General features: G+C 34.6%; 1 protein-coding gene across 1 annotated transcript in view; it reads left to right on the top strand.

The window, feature by feature from the left end:
* The window catches only part of LOC123548965 (uncharacterized), a 93,338-nt gene that overhangs the window by 8,736 nt on the left and 69,714 nt on the right, over positions 1-14,888 (top strand). Inside the window, exons 2-12 of the mRNA XM_053524089.1 lie at positions 1,484-1,557; positions 3,130-3,283; positions 4,321-4,503; positions 4,931-5,179; positions 6,999-7,094; positions 8,908-9,006; positions 9,210-9,380; positions 12,698-12,868; positions 13,904-14,074; positions 14,181-14,351; positions 14,457-14,627. Coding sequence (XP_053380064.1) covers positions 1,484-1,557; positions 3,130-3,283; positions 4,321-4,503; positions 4,931-5,179; positions 6,999-7,094; positions 8,908-9,006; positions 9,210-9,380; positions 12,698-12,868; positions 13,904-14,074; positions 14,181-14,351; positions 14,457-14,627 — 1,710 coding nt within the window. The remainder of the gene's footprint in view (positions 1-1,483; positions 1,558-3,129; positions 3,284-4,320; positions 4,504-4,930; positions 5,180-6,998; positions 7,095-8,907; positions 9,007-9,209; positions 9,381-12,697; positions 12,869-13,903; positions 14,075-14,180; positions 14,352-14,456; positions 14,628-14,888) is intronic.

The raw sequence follows: 14,888 nt of genomic DNA, 5'->3' as shown, positions 1-14,888 counted from the left end.
TGATTTCGTATTCTCGTGCACCGACTAAGCATTCTTCGGACTATAGGTCAGCTCACACTTGACTTTCTGTAAAAGCGTACCGTATGATTTCTTATTCTCGTTCGTCGACTCGGCATTCTTCGGACTATAGGTCAGCTCACACTTGGCTTTCTGTAAAAGCGTACCGTTTGATTACGTATTCCCGTTTGTCGACTCGGCATTCTTCGGACTACAGGTCAGCGCGCACTTGGCTTTCTGTAAAAGCGTACCGTATGATTTCGTATTCTCGTTCGTCGACTCGGCTTTCTTCGGACTACAGGTCAGCGTGCACTTGGCTTTCTGTAAAAGCGTACCAGTATGAAAACATGACCCGTTTTACTGTTGTAAAACGTCTGCTTAAGACCTGTATTTTTAAATTGCAGCTGTAAAAGGCCTGTAAGGGGAAAATGACTAGAAAAACATTTGCATTTAAAACAGGTGTGAAACATGCAGGTACTTTAAAATACCGTTGAAAGTTACAGCTGTAAAATGGTCATGTCTCAAAATTGCAGCTGTATGTTTTAGATTGTCAGCCATATTTAATGCATTTTGGCGGGATATAACTGAAATTTACAGAGACAAAACAACTGCTAAAATATTGGACTTCTAACTGTTATGGAGTAAGCGCAAATGTTTGATTATCTTATAGAGTTGTAGAAAGAGATGTATAAGTAAATACATTAACTATTTACGCTATATTTTAAGCTGATAAGTTTAAAAGAAAGAATAATAAGATTGTCATAAGGAACATTTATAAACCAGATGTGATGCATAGTTTCCCCTACTCTTGAATTTTGCAATTGCTATACGAAATTATTTCATATTGTTCTTTACTAACTAGATCATTCATTTATTTTACCACTTTTTGTACTAATTGCTACTTCTTCTAGAGAATTACTATTCATCCTATACCTTTTTGTACCTCTGCTTCCTGACAAGAACCAGATTCAAAATAAACGGAATAAAGGTGATACTTCAAAATACATTAAAATGTTAAACAGTTCGATATACAATAAAATGAAGCGGAACCGAATTCAATTAACGAGTGATAATTTAACGAAAGATACTTATCATTCTACTGGATTTTATGCAATGCATCTTTTATTCTAAGTGTATTTACGAGTTATTGCAAAATGATCGGCTCATTTATAATGTACAGTGTGGTAGATCGAATGTTCCAACGTGCTTTAGAACCTATATTTTTCATGTTATAACTTCCGAAATCATCTTACATTTTTTACATGTTCAAATGAAATATGAATGATACTGGAGGTTTTTATTTGGTTTTAGTTTTATGAAAGTGTTACTTTTAAATTAAAAGAAAAGTCATACATGTATAACCTCATCAATAAGATGAATAGTGTTAAGTTATTAATTTTACCATATAGCTTCGTCTAGTGTCCTAGACATTTATGAAAAGGGAAAACTTTTTGCATTAACTTACATCATTCATTGATATCTACAGGTTGTACACTGTCTGATGATCCACGATATACTTACACGGACTTTGATGACAATTACAAAGATCCAGGCTCATTCGTATGTACTTATGGTACTTTTATTATTATTATTATTTTTGTTTGTTTTGGGTTTAACGCCGTTTTTCAACAGTATTTCAGTCATGTAATGGCGGGCAGTAAGCCTAACCAGTGTTAGTTTCTGTATCGTTAATAGTTTGATTTCATTTAGACTTAAATTTGAATCTGTTTCATGAATATTATTGAACTTTTATAACGCAAAATGTAGAATGCTATTTAAGTAAAGTGTGGAATGTCAGCAATATCTACTGAGGTATAATCCAAATGCAAATTGATCAGCTATCTATCATAAAGCTTTGTTCATAGAATTCTCATTTGAGCGTACTGATTGTCAACTGGTTGGTTGCCTTTCCGCCTTGGGAAAATATAAACAATTTTCATGCAGTGGATTTAAATCCATCGTGTTTCTGTTTTTCACTGTTGTGTCACACAGCAGATATAAATTTTAAAACAAAATCGACTTATTTATTAGGTGTATGAATTGTATACTTTTTGTTCATTACTTAATGTTTAACTATTCATTATACTTGTTTTAAGAGATGTTTTGTTTTATATGAGTATATTTAAAAGTTAGATCTGGTGCATGTTACCTTTGTGCTCATGCTGGTGTTTAACACACCAGGCCTTTATCTCATCATTTTGGTAGTACGATTGGGAAAACTCCTACGTAATTTGTCTTTATTTGGAATAATGGAAACTTAACAGTTTAACGTTTCTTTTTGAATGACATTTTGAAATGTGTGAATGCATTTTTGTAGCTGTTTAATAAATATAACTGGTAGTAGTTTCGAAAATAGCAAAAGTAATGTTGGAAACAAAAACATTATTGACAGAAACAATGGTTTAGGACTTTGAAGTTCCGCATTTTATTTTTTTATTTTTTTTTTTTTTTGGGGGGGGGGGGGGGGGGGGGGAAGGAATAAAATATACTTAGGAATTGTCTTTATTTACGGGTGGTAGATTTATAGGGAAAAAAGCCCCATACAGTATTGGCCACATGAAGTTTATGATCGCAGCTGTGTTTCTTCAAATTAGAATGACTCAGAGAAGAAGCGTCATATCAAGTCAAAGAGAAACGCCGCTTCTTTTATAAATCAAAATGTTAGAATAAACTAAGATAAGGGATTATTCCGTTTATATTGTTGTGCAGAGTATCTAGACATTTTAGAAATAAGAATACAGGACAGTGCTGCTTTCGAAATTAGCATGAGGCATTTACAAAATAAATTATTTGTATCGATCTCACAGATTTCTGATGGAACTACATCAAACCTTCTTTTGACATTTGCATGAGGCATTTAAAAAATAAATTATTTATGTCGATCTCACAGATTTCTTATAGAAATACATTGAAACTACTTTTCATATTTGCATGGTGCATTTACAAAAAAAATATTTATATCGATCTCACAGATTTCAGATGGAACTATATTGAAACTACTTTTGACTTTTGCATTGGGCATTTAGAAGAAACAATATTTATATCAATCTCACAGATTTCTGAAGAACTACATTGAAACTACTTTTGACATTTGCATGAGGCATTTACAGTTTTTTTATGTCAATCTCACAGATTTCTGATGGAACTACATTGACAGTGGCATGTACATCACTGGATCTGTATGATTTGTACACGAGTTATGATTACGATTATAATAACGATTCAACACCAACAATAACCTGCATGAACAATGTGTTATCTCAAATTGAACTAGATTGTCCTGAAGGTAAGCACTGTCTTATTAGGTCAGATATGTTGTCATGAATAAAAAACAAATTTTACTACTAAAATCGTTTAAAAATAGCAGTAAAGCAAATTAATTAGTTCCAGACCTGGTTAGTGTCTATTCAGAGTAAGTGAAATGCTCCTCAAATATCGGCAGAAGCAAAAGGTTTTTACTGATGTACTCCATGATCCTGACAATCAAAACGTACTATGTTAGATTGAGTGAAAAAGTGATCAAAGGGGCTCAATGTCACAAGGCGATACTGTCAAACTGTGACTCGAAGCCTGCCAATAGAGAAATTAAACAGTCTTAAAACTGTAAATCAAAGTTTATTTAAGTTTGACGTCACTTTTAAAGTATTGTATGGTTAGCTAATAAAAGAAAGTTTTCAAAGCTGAATCTTTGTTTAAAGATATTCTACCTTGAATACAACTTGGTAATATTATTTCGAGCCGTTTTGGCGTAAACTAGGTTGATGTACCATTTCCCATTAAAGCAACAAAAATGAGAAAGTCTTTTTTTCACTTTTTTCCAACGTTTTGCTGTTAAAAGTAAATGAGACTACCATAGTTGTTGATAATATTAGACTTGATTATATGTAGTTTTACAAACAAATGGACGTTCATGGTCATGTTGGCAGCGGCAAAAGTAAAAGGTCTCACAATCACAAAATAATAAATTCAGATTGAAAGTAACGTCAACTTCAAAAGGATAATAAAGATATGTACGAATTCTTGAAATTATTCGTTTTCAAATTATTGAAACAGCAAGGACACTAGCACCAAATCAGATACATGTACATGTCATACACTACCCACACGAACAGTACATAGCCGTGGTCATGAAGGGGAAATTTACTATTTGTATCGTGTACATGTCATGCCCTACCCAAAGAATAGTATAGAGATCGTGAATGGGAAAATTATTAATTCTGTGCAGAAAGTAATTTTGCGAAAAGGTGACATGTGCACTTTTCGCAGTATACAATCATTTTTTTGCAAAAAATAATTTAATGGCATAACCGATTGTATTTTAAGTGACACCAAACACATGCATGGAATTGCAGCATGGTAGTGTCAACGAAAAGAATGGATACTTCATTGTTTCGTGTGATAAAGGGTATTCGTTGGATTTAATTTTACCAGAAAGACCACAGTGTACATGTGAAAATGGACAACTTAAAAGTGTATATGGAGGCCAAGCACCAGCTTGTATACCAGGTATATATGGCGTCCTTTGTTTATAAATTTTTCTCTTTCGAAATTCTTCTTATCTTCATATATTAGTCTATGTCTCAGGTATATTGTAAGCCGGGTATATATGTTTTTGATATAGAAATTAAAAACATCCCTTTACACGACGTTTAATGTGTAAAGATATTAACTTAAACAGGGTGTCAAACCGGCTATCTGCATTCAACTGTTACGTACTATTTTCAAAATGTATCAATGCACAAATGTTCAAGGCGGATGAACAATCTTCAATTGAGCTTGAAAAGCGGTACTTGCCTTCGGTGTTAATTGAAATTCTGACATTCAATCCTCAAACCATACCAGACTAGATCTAACACAGGACCAATATGAAACATGTGATATTGGCATTATAATATATGTTGTATGATAACTAATTTTAGTCTTTTGTCAACAGATAAATGTGTGATACCCTACGAATTTGACGAACGTTTGTCTGTGACAGACACAAGGCGTGTCAGTCTTTCTGGAGGTTTCGTTGTTGAGGTTGGAGACTTTGTTTATTTTAATTGTTCAAAAACCGGTGAATCGAACTATGAACCTTTGAACAGAAGATTTAAATGTGTGAACGGCCTCTGGGAAGAAGCTGAAACAGATCGCAACTGGAAGTTAGGATATGATGGTGAATTTCCGGCCTGCAGAAGAGGTAATCTTTGGTGGTCTATTTTCAATTTTAATCACGTTTTGCATCAGTTCAGTTAGCTGTACTTAACATTCTAACATTCGATAACGTGGCAAGAATTAGTTTGCAGGAAGCTTTTTATATGATATCACTGTAAAGGTATGAATAACTTAAACACAAAAACCGCTTTAAATCATACCAAGCTTTTAAACTATTGCAATGTAATTCTTAAAGCAGCATGCCTCCAGACCGTTCGACAACAAACAATTTTTTTTAGATATCTTGAAATAAATACATTATTTCTTAAGAAAGCTTTAAAACTTAATTACTGCCAAACGTTATGTTACGGAAACACATGAGAATTTGCTTTTTTAACTTTTTACGATAAAAATCGAAAAGCGTTTGTCACGCTTTTACTCCATGTAAACTGTCTCGATTATTAATATCTATATTTTGAAATCATTACTCACAACTTCAGCTACAGCGCTATTGGTTACGACGACGGAAAAATGTCTTTATTGCCGCGGCGGTCCGTGGCTCGATTTCCGGCGCGGTCATATCATTTTCTTGATTTTGAACTTTTAAAAATATTTTAGAAACAAAAATTCATATTCTAATGTTCATAATATGACCAAACTTCAATTTAAAAGAAAGATTATCTTTTGGCAAATCTGGAGGCATGCTGCTTTAAATGAATGAGTGCAGTTGTCTGTATTGTCGGTAATCGTAAAATGTTCTAGGATAATTTTATTATTACATTACATACATTCATGAAATTTTATTCACATTTAAATCTTATAGCAGTATATGCAAGGGTGTGTAAATAATTGACATTAACATAAAATAGACAAAGTATAGAAATAAGAAAACACGGACGGACCAAACAGTTGAAGAACACAGTATAGGTACTGCCGTGGAACTAACAGTGACAAAAGCACATTTTTCCAGGCGTTTCGGAAGGATCTAAACCTCACCTTCTCCTTAATCTAATAAAATCTGTGATAAGTAACATTGCGATATAAGGGACATGCATGTTCCTTGTATCTGATATCTTTGAGGTGAAAGACATAATGGCTAGAAGGGTGCACTTTTCTTTAGTTTAAACTGAAAAAATATTACTTGGAACAAAATTGCAAGGCGCAGTATATCTATAAAAGTCTCTTCATATATTCACAAAAATCAAGATTACTAGATATAAACGGGTTGAAATATTGTATTTTCCTATTTGCGTCATATGTTTGTGATCCGTATTCTGAACTGAATTTCATTCTAACATTGAACAAGTATTTTATCAAAACATGGCTGCCTTCTACATGGTTTCTTTTATAACGTATTTTGCATATTTATGTGGTTATAGTTATGTCAACGCCGCAAAATGCATTACTGAATTTATAAATAGATGGCATTTTTGTTCATGTAACTGATAATGTCATGATAGTTTCTACTGCGGTAGGCACGTTAATAGCAATTATGCCACGGATATTTCCCATTCTGCGTGGTACCCTGATTAATTTACTGTTGTTTATATATACTAGCGGAAAAAAGAAACTGTGCATGTGTAAAATGTTCATGTATCGCTCAATTTTATAAATTAAAGCTTGAAACTTTACACAGGTAAGTTGTGTATCCCTCTCGGTCATTTGCTGATGCAATAACCATATCAACTGAGCTGGTGTTAAATAAAGGTCAGATAAAACCCTGCTGAAAGTTATAGCATATTATACCCACGCACAGTTTCTTTTTTCCGCTAGTATATATTGAGATTTTTTAGATAAGCAGAAATACTGTGAATATTTTCAGTAGATCCCTTTTCAAAGAATCAAAGAATATGTCTGTATTTTAGCCGTATGCGAGCCAAACTGTACAAATGGCGGTGTTTGTTTCAAGGACGACAACTGTCGATGTAAAAATCTAACAGAGGGAAAACGATGTGAAATGTGTGAGTAACAAAGATTTTCCTCCTTTTTATTTGAAAAGACCTACAAATAACCACATTATAATATAGGTTCGTTGAAAGATATATTTTGCTAAAAATTATCCTGTAATGATATATCATTAATCTTAAATCATTTTTTTGAAATTTTTCAACAATTCAACAACTTACATGATTGCACGCCAATTTTTTTTTTTTTTTTTTTTTTAGTGGGGGGGGGGGGGGGGGGGGGGGGGGGGGGGTGGGGGGGGGGGGGGGGGGGGGATGGGGGGGGTCATATTTATTTAAGGTAGTTTTTCTCAGTGTAGCCAAGCTGATAAGTAGTTTCTTAGCAAAAACAGAACTTTTGTGATCATGGTAAAATACTATACAGTTATTGCCTTTTGATGAGGTCGATATGTGGATTTATCGACCTGATAAAAGCGATATTGAACGAGGTTGATATCGCTTTTATCAGGTCAATAAATCCACATATCGACCGAACTTAAAAGGCAACAATTGTTTTATTATTAAATCCAGCCTACTCATAAGTACAAACTTTAAATACAAGTATTTGCAGCCTTTGGTCATTTTTCGAGGAAAATTGTGTACGACGTCGCATTGTTTTGACGTCAAGCCGTGATGACGTCACAACTGGAGGTCAATACGTCTTTTTGGCTCCGCCTTCGAGTCAATATGACATTTTATCATTAATCATGTGACTACATCTAGACCAACAGAAAGGACTATAAATGTAGGTTTAATAATAAATTTTTATATCGTAAGTACGAATTATTGTGCCTTGCATAGGAGTTATTGTGCCATACGCAGGTTTGTTTATTTTGGGTTTAACGCAGTTTTTCAACAGAATTTCAGTCATGAATCGGCGGGCAGTAACCAATGTTCCTGGATTCTGTACCAGTACAAACCTGTTCTCCGGAAGTAATTGCCAACTTCCTTTGTAGGATTTATTACGCTGTACGTAGGAGTAAGTATGTACTATGTAGGAGTTATTATGCCGTACGTAGGAGTTAGTATGTATTATGTAGGATTTATTATGCCTTATACAGGAGTGAGTAAAGGTAAAGGTAAAGGACTTGTTTATTATAGTGTCACCCCAATTGAAAGGGCCAGCCAATTGCCTTTTGAGACACCTTGTGCGTACCAATTACCTCCCAACTCCTACCATTATGCCAAGAGTCAGGCGGATAGAAGTCGGTAACCATTCATTTAACTAGCTCGCGGCTCACGAACCGGCCATTTCAGAATGAGTCCCGTGACAAACATTCCCCGAACGAACGCTCCCCATGGGGCTCGAACCTTTGACCTCCCGATACCGAGGCGGACGCCTTAACAACTGGGTCACGGTGACGGGCGTATTTATTTATTTTGTTTGGTTTAACGTCGCACTTATAGGTCATATGGCGACTTTCCAGCTTTGATGGTGGAGGAAGACGCCAGATGCCCCTCCGTGCATTATTTCATCATGAGCGGGCACCTGGGTAGAACCACCGGCCTTCCGTAAGCTAGCTGGATGGCTTCCTCACATGAAGAATTCAACGCCCCGAGTGAGGTTCGAACCCACATCGATGAGGGGCAAGTGATTTGAAATCAGCGACCTTAACCACTCGGCCACGGAGGTTACCGAAGTAAGTCTGCGTAGGAATTATTATGTCTTACCCTGCAGCTAGTAAGTTCTACTTATGAATAATTAAGACGTATGTACTTGTAGTAGTTAGTCCTCCATTTGACAAAGTACAACTGTTCGCTACCATGGATAGCCATTAGCAGCAATACCAACTATAAAAATTAATCAAGATAAATATTTCTATATTTCTAGTTATTTGTAATGACACTTGCTTTGAGAATGGTGGGAAATGTGTCGGCCATGGTAGATGTTCTTGTCCCGCAGAACGTTTTGGTCTTAACTGTGAACAAAGTAAGTCATTCAACGAGAAATTGATACACCGATGTGTAGTTTAACAAAAAAAGTTTCTTTAGAATCATATTAATTTTGTCTCCCAAAGCAGCATTTAATTTCTTTATTATTTACTTCCCTTTAATATGATAAGATACATTATTACCACTTATTACAATAAGATATAAAGAATGTGTTATAATTGTTATAATATATTCAAATAGAAGGTTGCATACTGCCAAAACATGCTGCAAAATACGGAGACCAAAGAATTTTCAGCCCTGGAACAACGTTATACAACTTAACATGTGACCGTGGTTATGTTCTTTCATCGCAAAATGGAATGACGTGTCGGGATGGCAGAACATGGTCTCAAATTGTTACATGTATTAAAGGTAGTTTGATTATTCAATTAATTACATAGATGCTGAAGAGTGAAGAGAAAAGTTTCTTCAATAATAAAAAAAAAAAACACTTCATTTCACATAACATCTGCAGTGTCTTGCCTTTGACAGAGAGGAGCGTAATATAACTATGCAAATATCTAAGGTTAACGTGAAAAAGTACTATTGTAGAAAGTTGCATGTGCAGTAGTGTGCGTTTAAGGCCAGGGGAAAAGAGAGGAAACGTACAAAGCTAGGCGATATGTTTGTTTTCAGGACGATTTTTCTCTGTGTGCTCGGGCGAAAAATCAAACTGAGAGTTTCAGTAAGAATCCTGTTCAATTAGCTAAGTAAATAAAGGTCTAAAGGTCTTTTAAAGTAAAAAGGAGCTCGTAAACATTTTTGTTCGATAAAATTTGGTCTATAATGTCCTGCGTGAAAATCGACAAGTAAATAAGAATTAAGTATTTATCAATAAAATCATTATAGCTTTTTACTTCTGTCAACATAAAATCAAAACATAATACGTCAAGAAGAAATAAACTTAACAAAATTTCCAACCTGGACCTCGCGTTCAAGAATAAGGGCTTATGACATCTCAAGAAAATTTCATGGAATTGTACAAGGTACTAAAAGCTTAAAAACATCCTGAAATATTTATTGCATAATACTTGATATTATTCAACCGGAAGGTACATATTAGAATCTACAAGAGTAACGGTGAATTTGAATCATAAACGATATGCAAATGATCCACATTTCTAATCATGTTAGTATAATAGTATTATCTATAAATTTTAGGGTTGTACAGTAATATTTAAAGGTATGAACATTTTCCGCCATTTCTTAAGCCATATTACGAGGACTCTTCTAAAAGTAATGGCAGTTTAAATTTAGTTTATCCCTTCCAAGTGTTCGCACTTGACTTCTGAGCACTTCAAAAGTCGAGAAATCCAAGAGGTGAACGCTGCAAAAAAGTCACCATTGGTACGGTAACTAAATGAAACTAATTTCAGTTGCTTTATTCGTTATATATTTTCTCCCAGGTAGCATCTTTTTCAGTCTTGGAAAGAGGAAAAGTCTCAAGGACTTAGATCTGGTGATTAAGCGGAATAATTCATTTGTACCTCGTTTTATTTCTCAGAAACTTTTGATAGACGGCATTTTGATGAGCAGCAGCGCTGTAATGGATCAACTAGAGACAGCGAAGATCAGTCATTGGACGCATGTTTTATTTTTTCGTTCAACAGCCTTCAGTACTTTGCCTTTTTAAAACTTTTCAGTGACTGACTTTCCTGACGATGTATGAATTTTCACAAGAGTAATAAGTAAGAGGGAATACAGCAACCTTTTGATATTTTTACGTCTTTTTTCAGTTACTGCTCTGTGGTCACGTTATTTCAGAGCCACTGTTTGTTGTCAACGCGATGCATTAGCTCATAAGTGTATATACAATACTCGTCCCCTTTTATAAGCTGACATTTTGCGAGCATCTAAGTTTGAGAACCTTTCAGTGTCTCTTTAGCACATTTGACCCTACTGGCCATTCGCTCCTCTGTTAACTTGTGAGGCATTCATCGAGCATAAACTTTTCATAAAATCAAGTTCTTGGTGATAATCTCGTTAGTTCTTTCCGTTGACATGCCAAGAAAGGCATTATCTTATAGACCGTATACCTAGCGTCTTCATCAATTAGAAGTCTTACAGCAGTAATGTTCTTTGACGTCATTGCTGTTTTTGGCATGCCAGGAGGAGCCCTGTCTTTAAGGACTGCCTGGTCGTTTTTTAATTTACGCATGCACCAACTGAACGGTTTCTCTGATAATATAGACTTCCTATATGACGTATACAGGTCACTGAATATATGTCTTACAAATACTTATACTTTAATGTACGCTCTAAGTTGAGATATTTGTCGCTTTTCATAGCTACATGTATTTTGTTTAGTGTATATGACTTCACGTGATACAAAAGTTACTATCTCATATAGCTTTTGCAACTATAATTTTAAACGTATTTTCATATAAAACTGGAGAAGGATCAGCCATCGAATGTTTTTAAAACGTGCGACCCTTTGCTTTAACATTTGTTGAATTAGTCATGAATTCCTGTTGCCATTTCTTGAACTGTTGTAAATTTGAAATATTTTGATATGATTAAGCAAACATAAAATTTGTGTAATTTGCAATTTGTGCCAAAACATCTCCAGTATAATATCTTGCTAATGCTGTATTGCCATGTTTTTGAAATACAGTTGATGACATTATTTAATACTTCCAATGCAAATTGCAATATCTTACAGCAAACATTTGATTTAAGTGACATTTTAAGTTATAATTCAATGAGCGAAGATGCCAGTTGAAGGTGCCGATTCTTCAGTCTCCACTAAACATTTATGATGATAAAATCTGTAAAAGAGATCCTTTCCAAGATTATAATTCAACGACAACTGTGTTGATATGAGTCTGTTTACGAGAGATAATGAAATGTGTCTCACCGTCTGCAGTGGATATTTATTATTGTAAAATCAAATATACAGACTAGTAAATATGATAGCTCTGTTTTTAAGTACTGGGAGACGTATGGTGGCTGATTTCTGCCATTTCGCGATTTCGCCACGCTACCCCACCAAGCAAAAACAATGTGTCATACGCAAAACCATTCCACTTGCTCAAAGGCCAATGTCACAGTCCTTGGTTGAACTTAGCCAATTTTCAGTAATGAGAATTAACAAGTTAAAATGGCGGGGCGCGAGGCGAAAACTCGCTCTTAAGCGGGGCGCGGAGCGAAAACTCGATAATTAGCAGGGGAGAAATTTAGTGACTGGAGCGCGGGGCGAAAACACGATAAAATTCCAGTTACTCAATCTCGCCCTGCGACCACGCTAATTATCGTGTTTTCGACCCGAACCCTCGCCATTTTAACTTGTTAATTCTCCTCTTTTCGCTCGGCGGGGTCGCAGGACGAAAACGCGAAATGGCAGAAATCAGCCATCATAGAGACGAGACTTCAGATTTTATATTCTTACATTTTCAAAATACCTTTTTTTTTTTCAAAATTCAGAATTAAGAATGTATTAATCGAAATAAGTAATTACAAGATAGAGTGACCCATTGGATAGTGCGTGCTAATAGCTACTAGCTGTCAAAGCTTTTATTTGTCTTAGATTTATTGTTTACCGGACCAGTAGTTGCCAAGTTATTGTATATTTTTTTATAAAGTAATTTGAAAATATAATTTTCAGTGGTCAATATATTTTTCCTAATAAATTTTTGCACAGTACAAAAATGCAGTTACGCCTTTTCAATGTTATTTATTTGAACTTTTAGGTTGCACACTTCCAAATAATGCAGCAAATTATAAAGATCAGAGAACAACATTTAGTCCTGGAGAAACTTTAAACAATTTTGTTTGCGACTATGGTTATGTTCTGTCATCCGAAAAAGGAATGACATGTCGACATGATGGATCTTGGTCAGAAATTGTCACATGCATTAAAGGTATGATTTTATGATATCATTTAAACTGAAAGAAAAAGCTAAACAGTGCAAAAACAAAACAATATTATATATTATATAAATATTGCATTCCTGAGAGGGTGATTTGAAAAATGTTCACTGCGAGATATATGAATATTGACCGAGGCGCCAGCGGAGGTCTACATTCATATTTCGAGGTGTGAACATTTTTCATATCACCCTCTCAGGAATGCAATATTTATTTTATTATACCGAAAGATTATAAGGGTCAAAGCATTTACTGGAAAATCAACATAATAATTTATTTAACATGAAAAAGTAATTACTAACCAAATAATGAAGACAGAATTAAAGACTCTTTACTTGTCAGCACTCATAATTTGTGGCGACTTTGCTGTGTAATAAGACTTTTTTCATAGATTTAGTCGAGACGTTTACATATCGCTGACCTCTATATTTATTCTAATATTTCAACATTGTGTCAATCAGTAGCATTCGTAAAACGGCAATAACTTTCTATTTTCTAAACGAAACATGTAAGTGTGAGCACTCATTTTCTTAGTTAGATCATTTCCAAACTTATTGTGGTAGTTTTGATTCGATATTTGATGAAAATTTGTTTTCGAAATATTTTGCACGTAGCATAAAAAAAGAAAATTCGGCAGTGTTCGCACATGCCGGAAAAAGGTAATTTAATCCTAAAGTATAATTATATAAGCGCCTCGTCAGAAAATTTATTGAAAGTATCAGTCGCCTAACGGGTGATACGAAAAAATAATATCACATGCGCAGAAAAACAAAATAGCGCTGTTGCGCATGTGATATGAAGTTATAGATCATTAGGCAGAAAATTATATAGATCAGAGAACAACTTTCGCTTGTTACTGCGATATGGTCACCAACAGGAATACCATGTCAACATAACTGATCATGGTCAGATATTGTTACATGCATTTTAGGTAAGGTTTGTTACTGATATTGTTTTAAATAAAGAAGAAAAAAAGCAGTGTGAAAAATTACAATCTAATATTTTAAATGTTTGTGTTTGCATTTTAGTTTGCACACTTCCTAATCATGCAGCAAATGCTACTGATCCGAGAACAACTTTCAACCCTGGAGAAACGTTAAACGACTTTTATTGCGAGCAGGGTTATGATCTATCATCACAAAACGGAATGACATGTCGACATGATGGATCATGGTCAGAAATTGTTACGTGCATTCAAGGTATGTTTTGTTACATAAATCGTTTCAGATAAAGAAAAAATAATAGCAGTGCGAGAAAACAGATATTCTAATAAGTATATTAAATATTATTTATTTGCCCTTTTAGTTTGCACACTTCCCAATCATGCAGCTAATTCTAAAGATTGGAAAACAACTTTCAACCCTGGAGAAACTTTAAACAACTTTTATTGCGAGCAGGGTTATGTTCTATCATCACAAAACGGAATGACATGTCGACATGATGGATCATGGTCAGAAATTGTTACGTGCATTCAAGGTATGTTTTGTTACATAAATCGTTTCAGATAAAGACAAAAAATAGCAGTTTGAGAAAACAGATATTCTAATAAATATATTAAATATTATTTATTTGCCCTTTTAGTTTGCACACTTCCCAATCATGCAGCTAATTCTAAAGATTGGAGAACAACTTTCAACCCTGGAGAAACTTTAAACAACTTTTATTGCGATCAGGGTTATGTTCTATCATCACAAAACGGAATGACATGTCGACATGATGGATCATGGTCAGAAATTGTTACATGCATTCAAGGTATGTTTTGTTTCTTATATCGTGTTTGATGAGAACAAAATTAAGCAGGGAGAGAAAAACATTGTCATGTGTTCAATGTTATTCATCTACACGTTTAGTGTACAGACTTCCAAATCATAGAGCAAATTCTAAATATCGGACAATAACATTCAGCCCATGAGATATTATCATTATACTAGCTAGACCAGATCAGATATATATATATATATATATAGTGCCCGCGTACGGTCTGGTACGGCCTATGGGGCGATAGCCTGAACC

This window comes from Mercenaria mercenaria, chromosome 15 (assembly GCF_021730395.1).
Source record: "Mercenaria mercenaria strain notata chromosome 15, MADL_Memer_1, whole genome shotgun sequence".
Classification (NCBI taxonomy): domain Eukaryota; kingdom Metazoa; phylum Mollusca; class Bivalvia; order Venerida; family Veneridae; genus Mercenaria; species Mercenaria mercenaria.
This window is presented reverse-complemented; position numbering and strand designations above follow the sequence as displayed.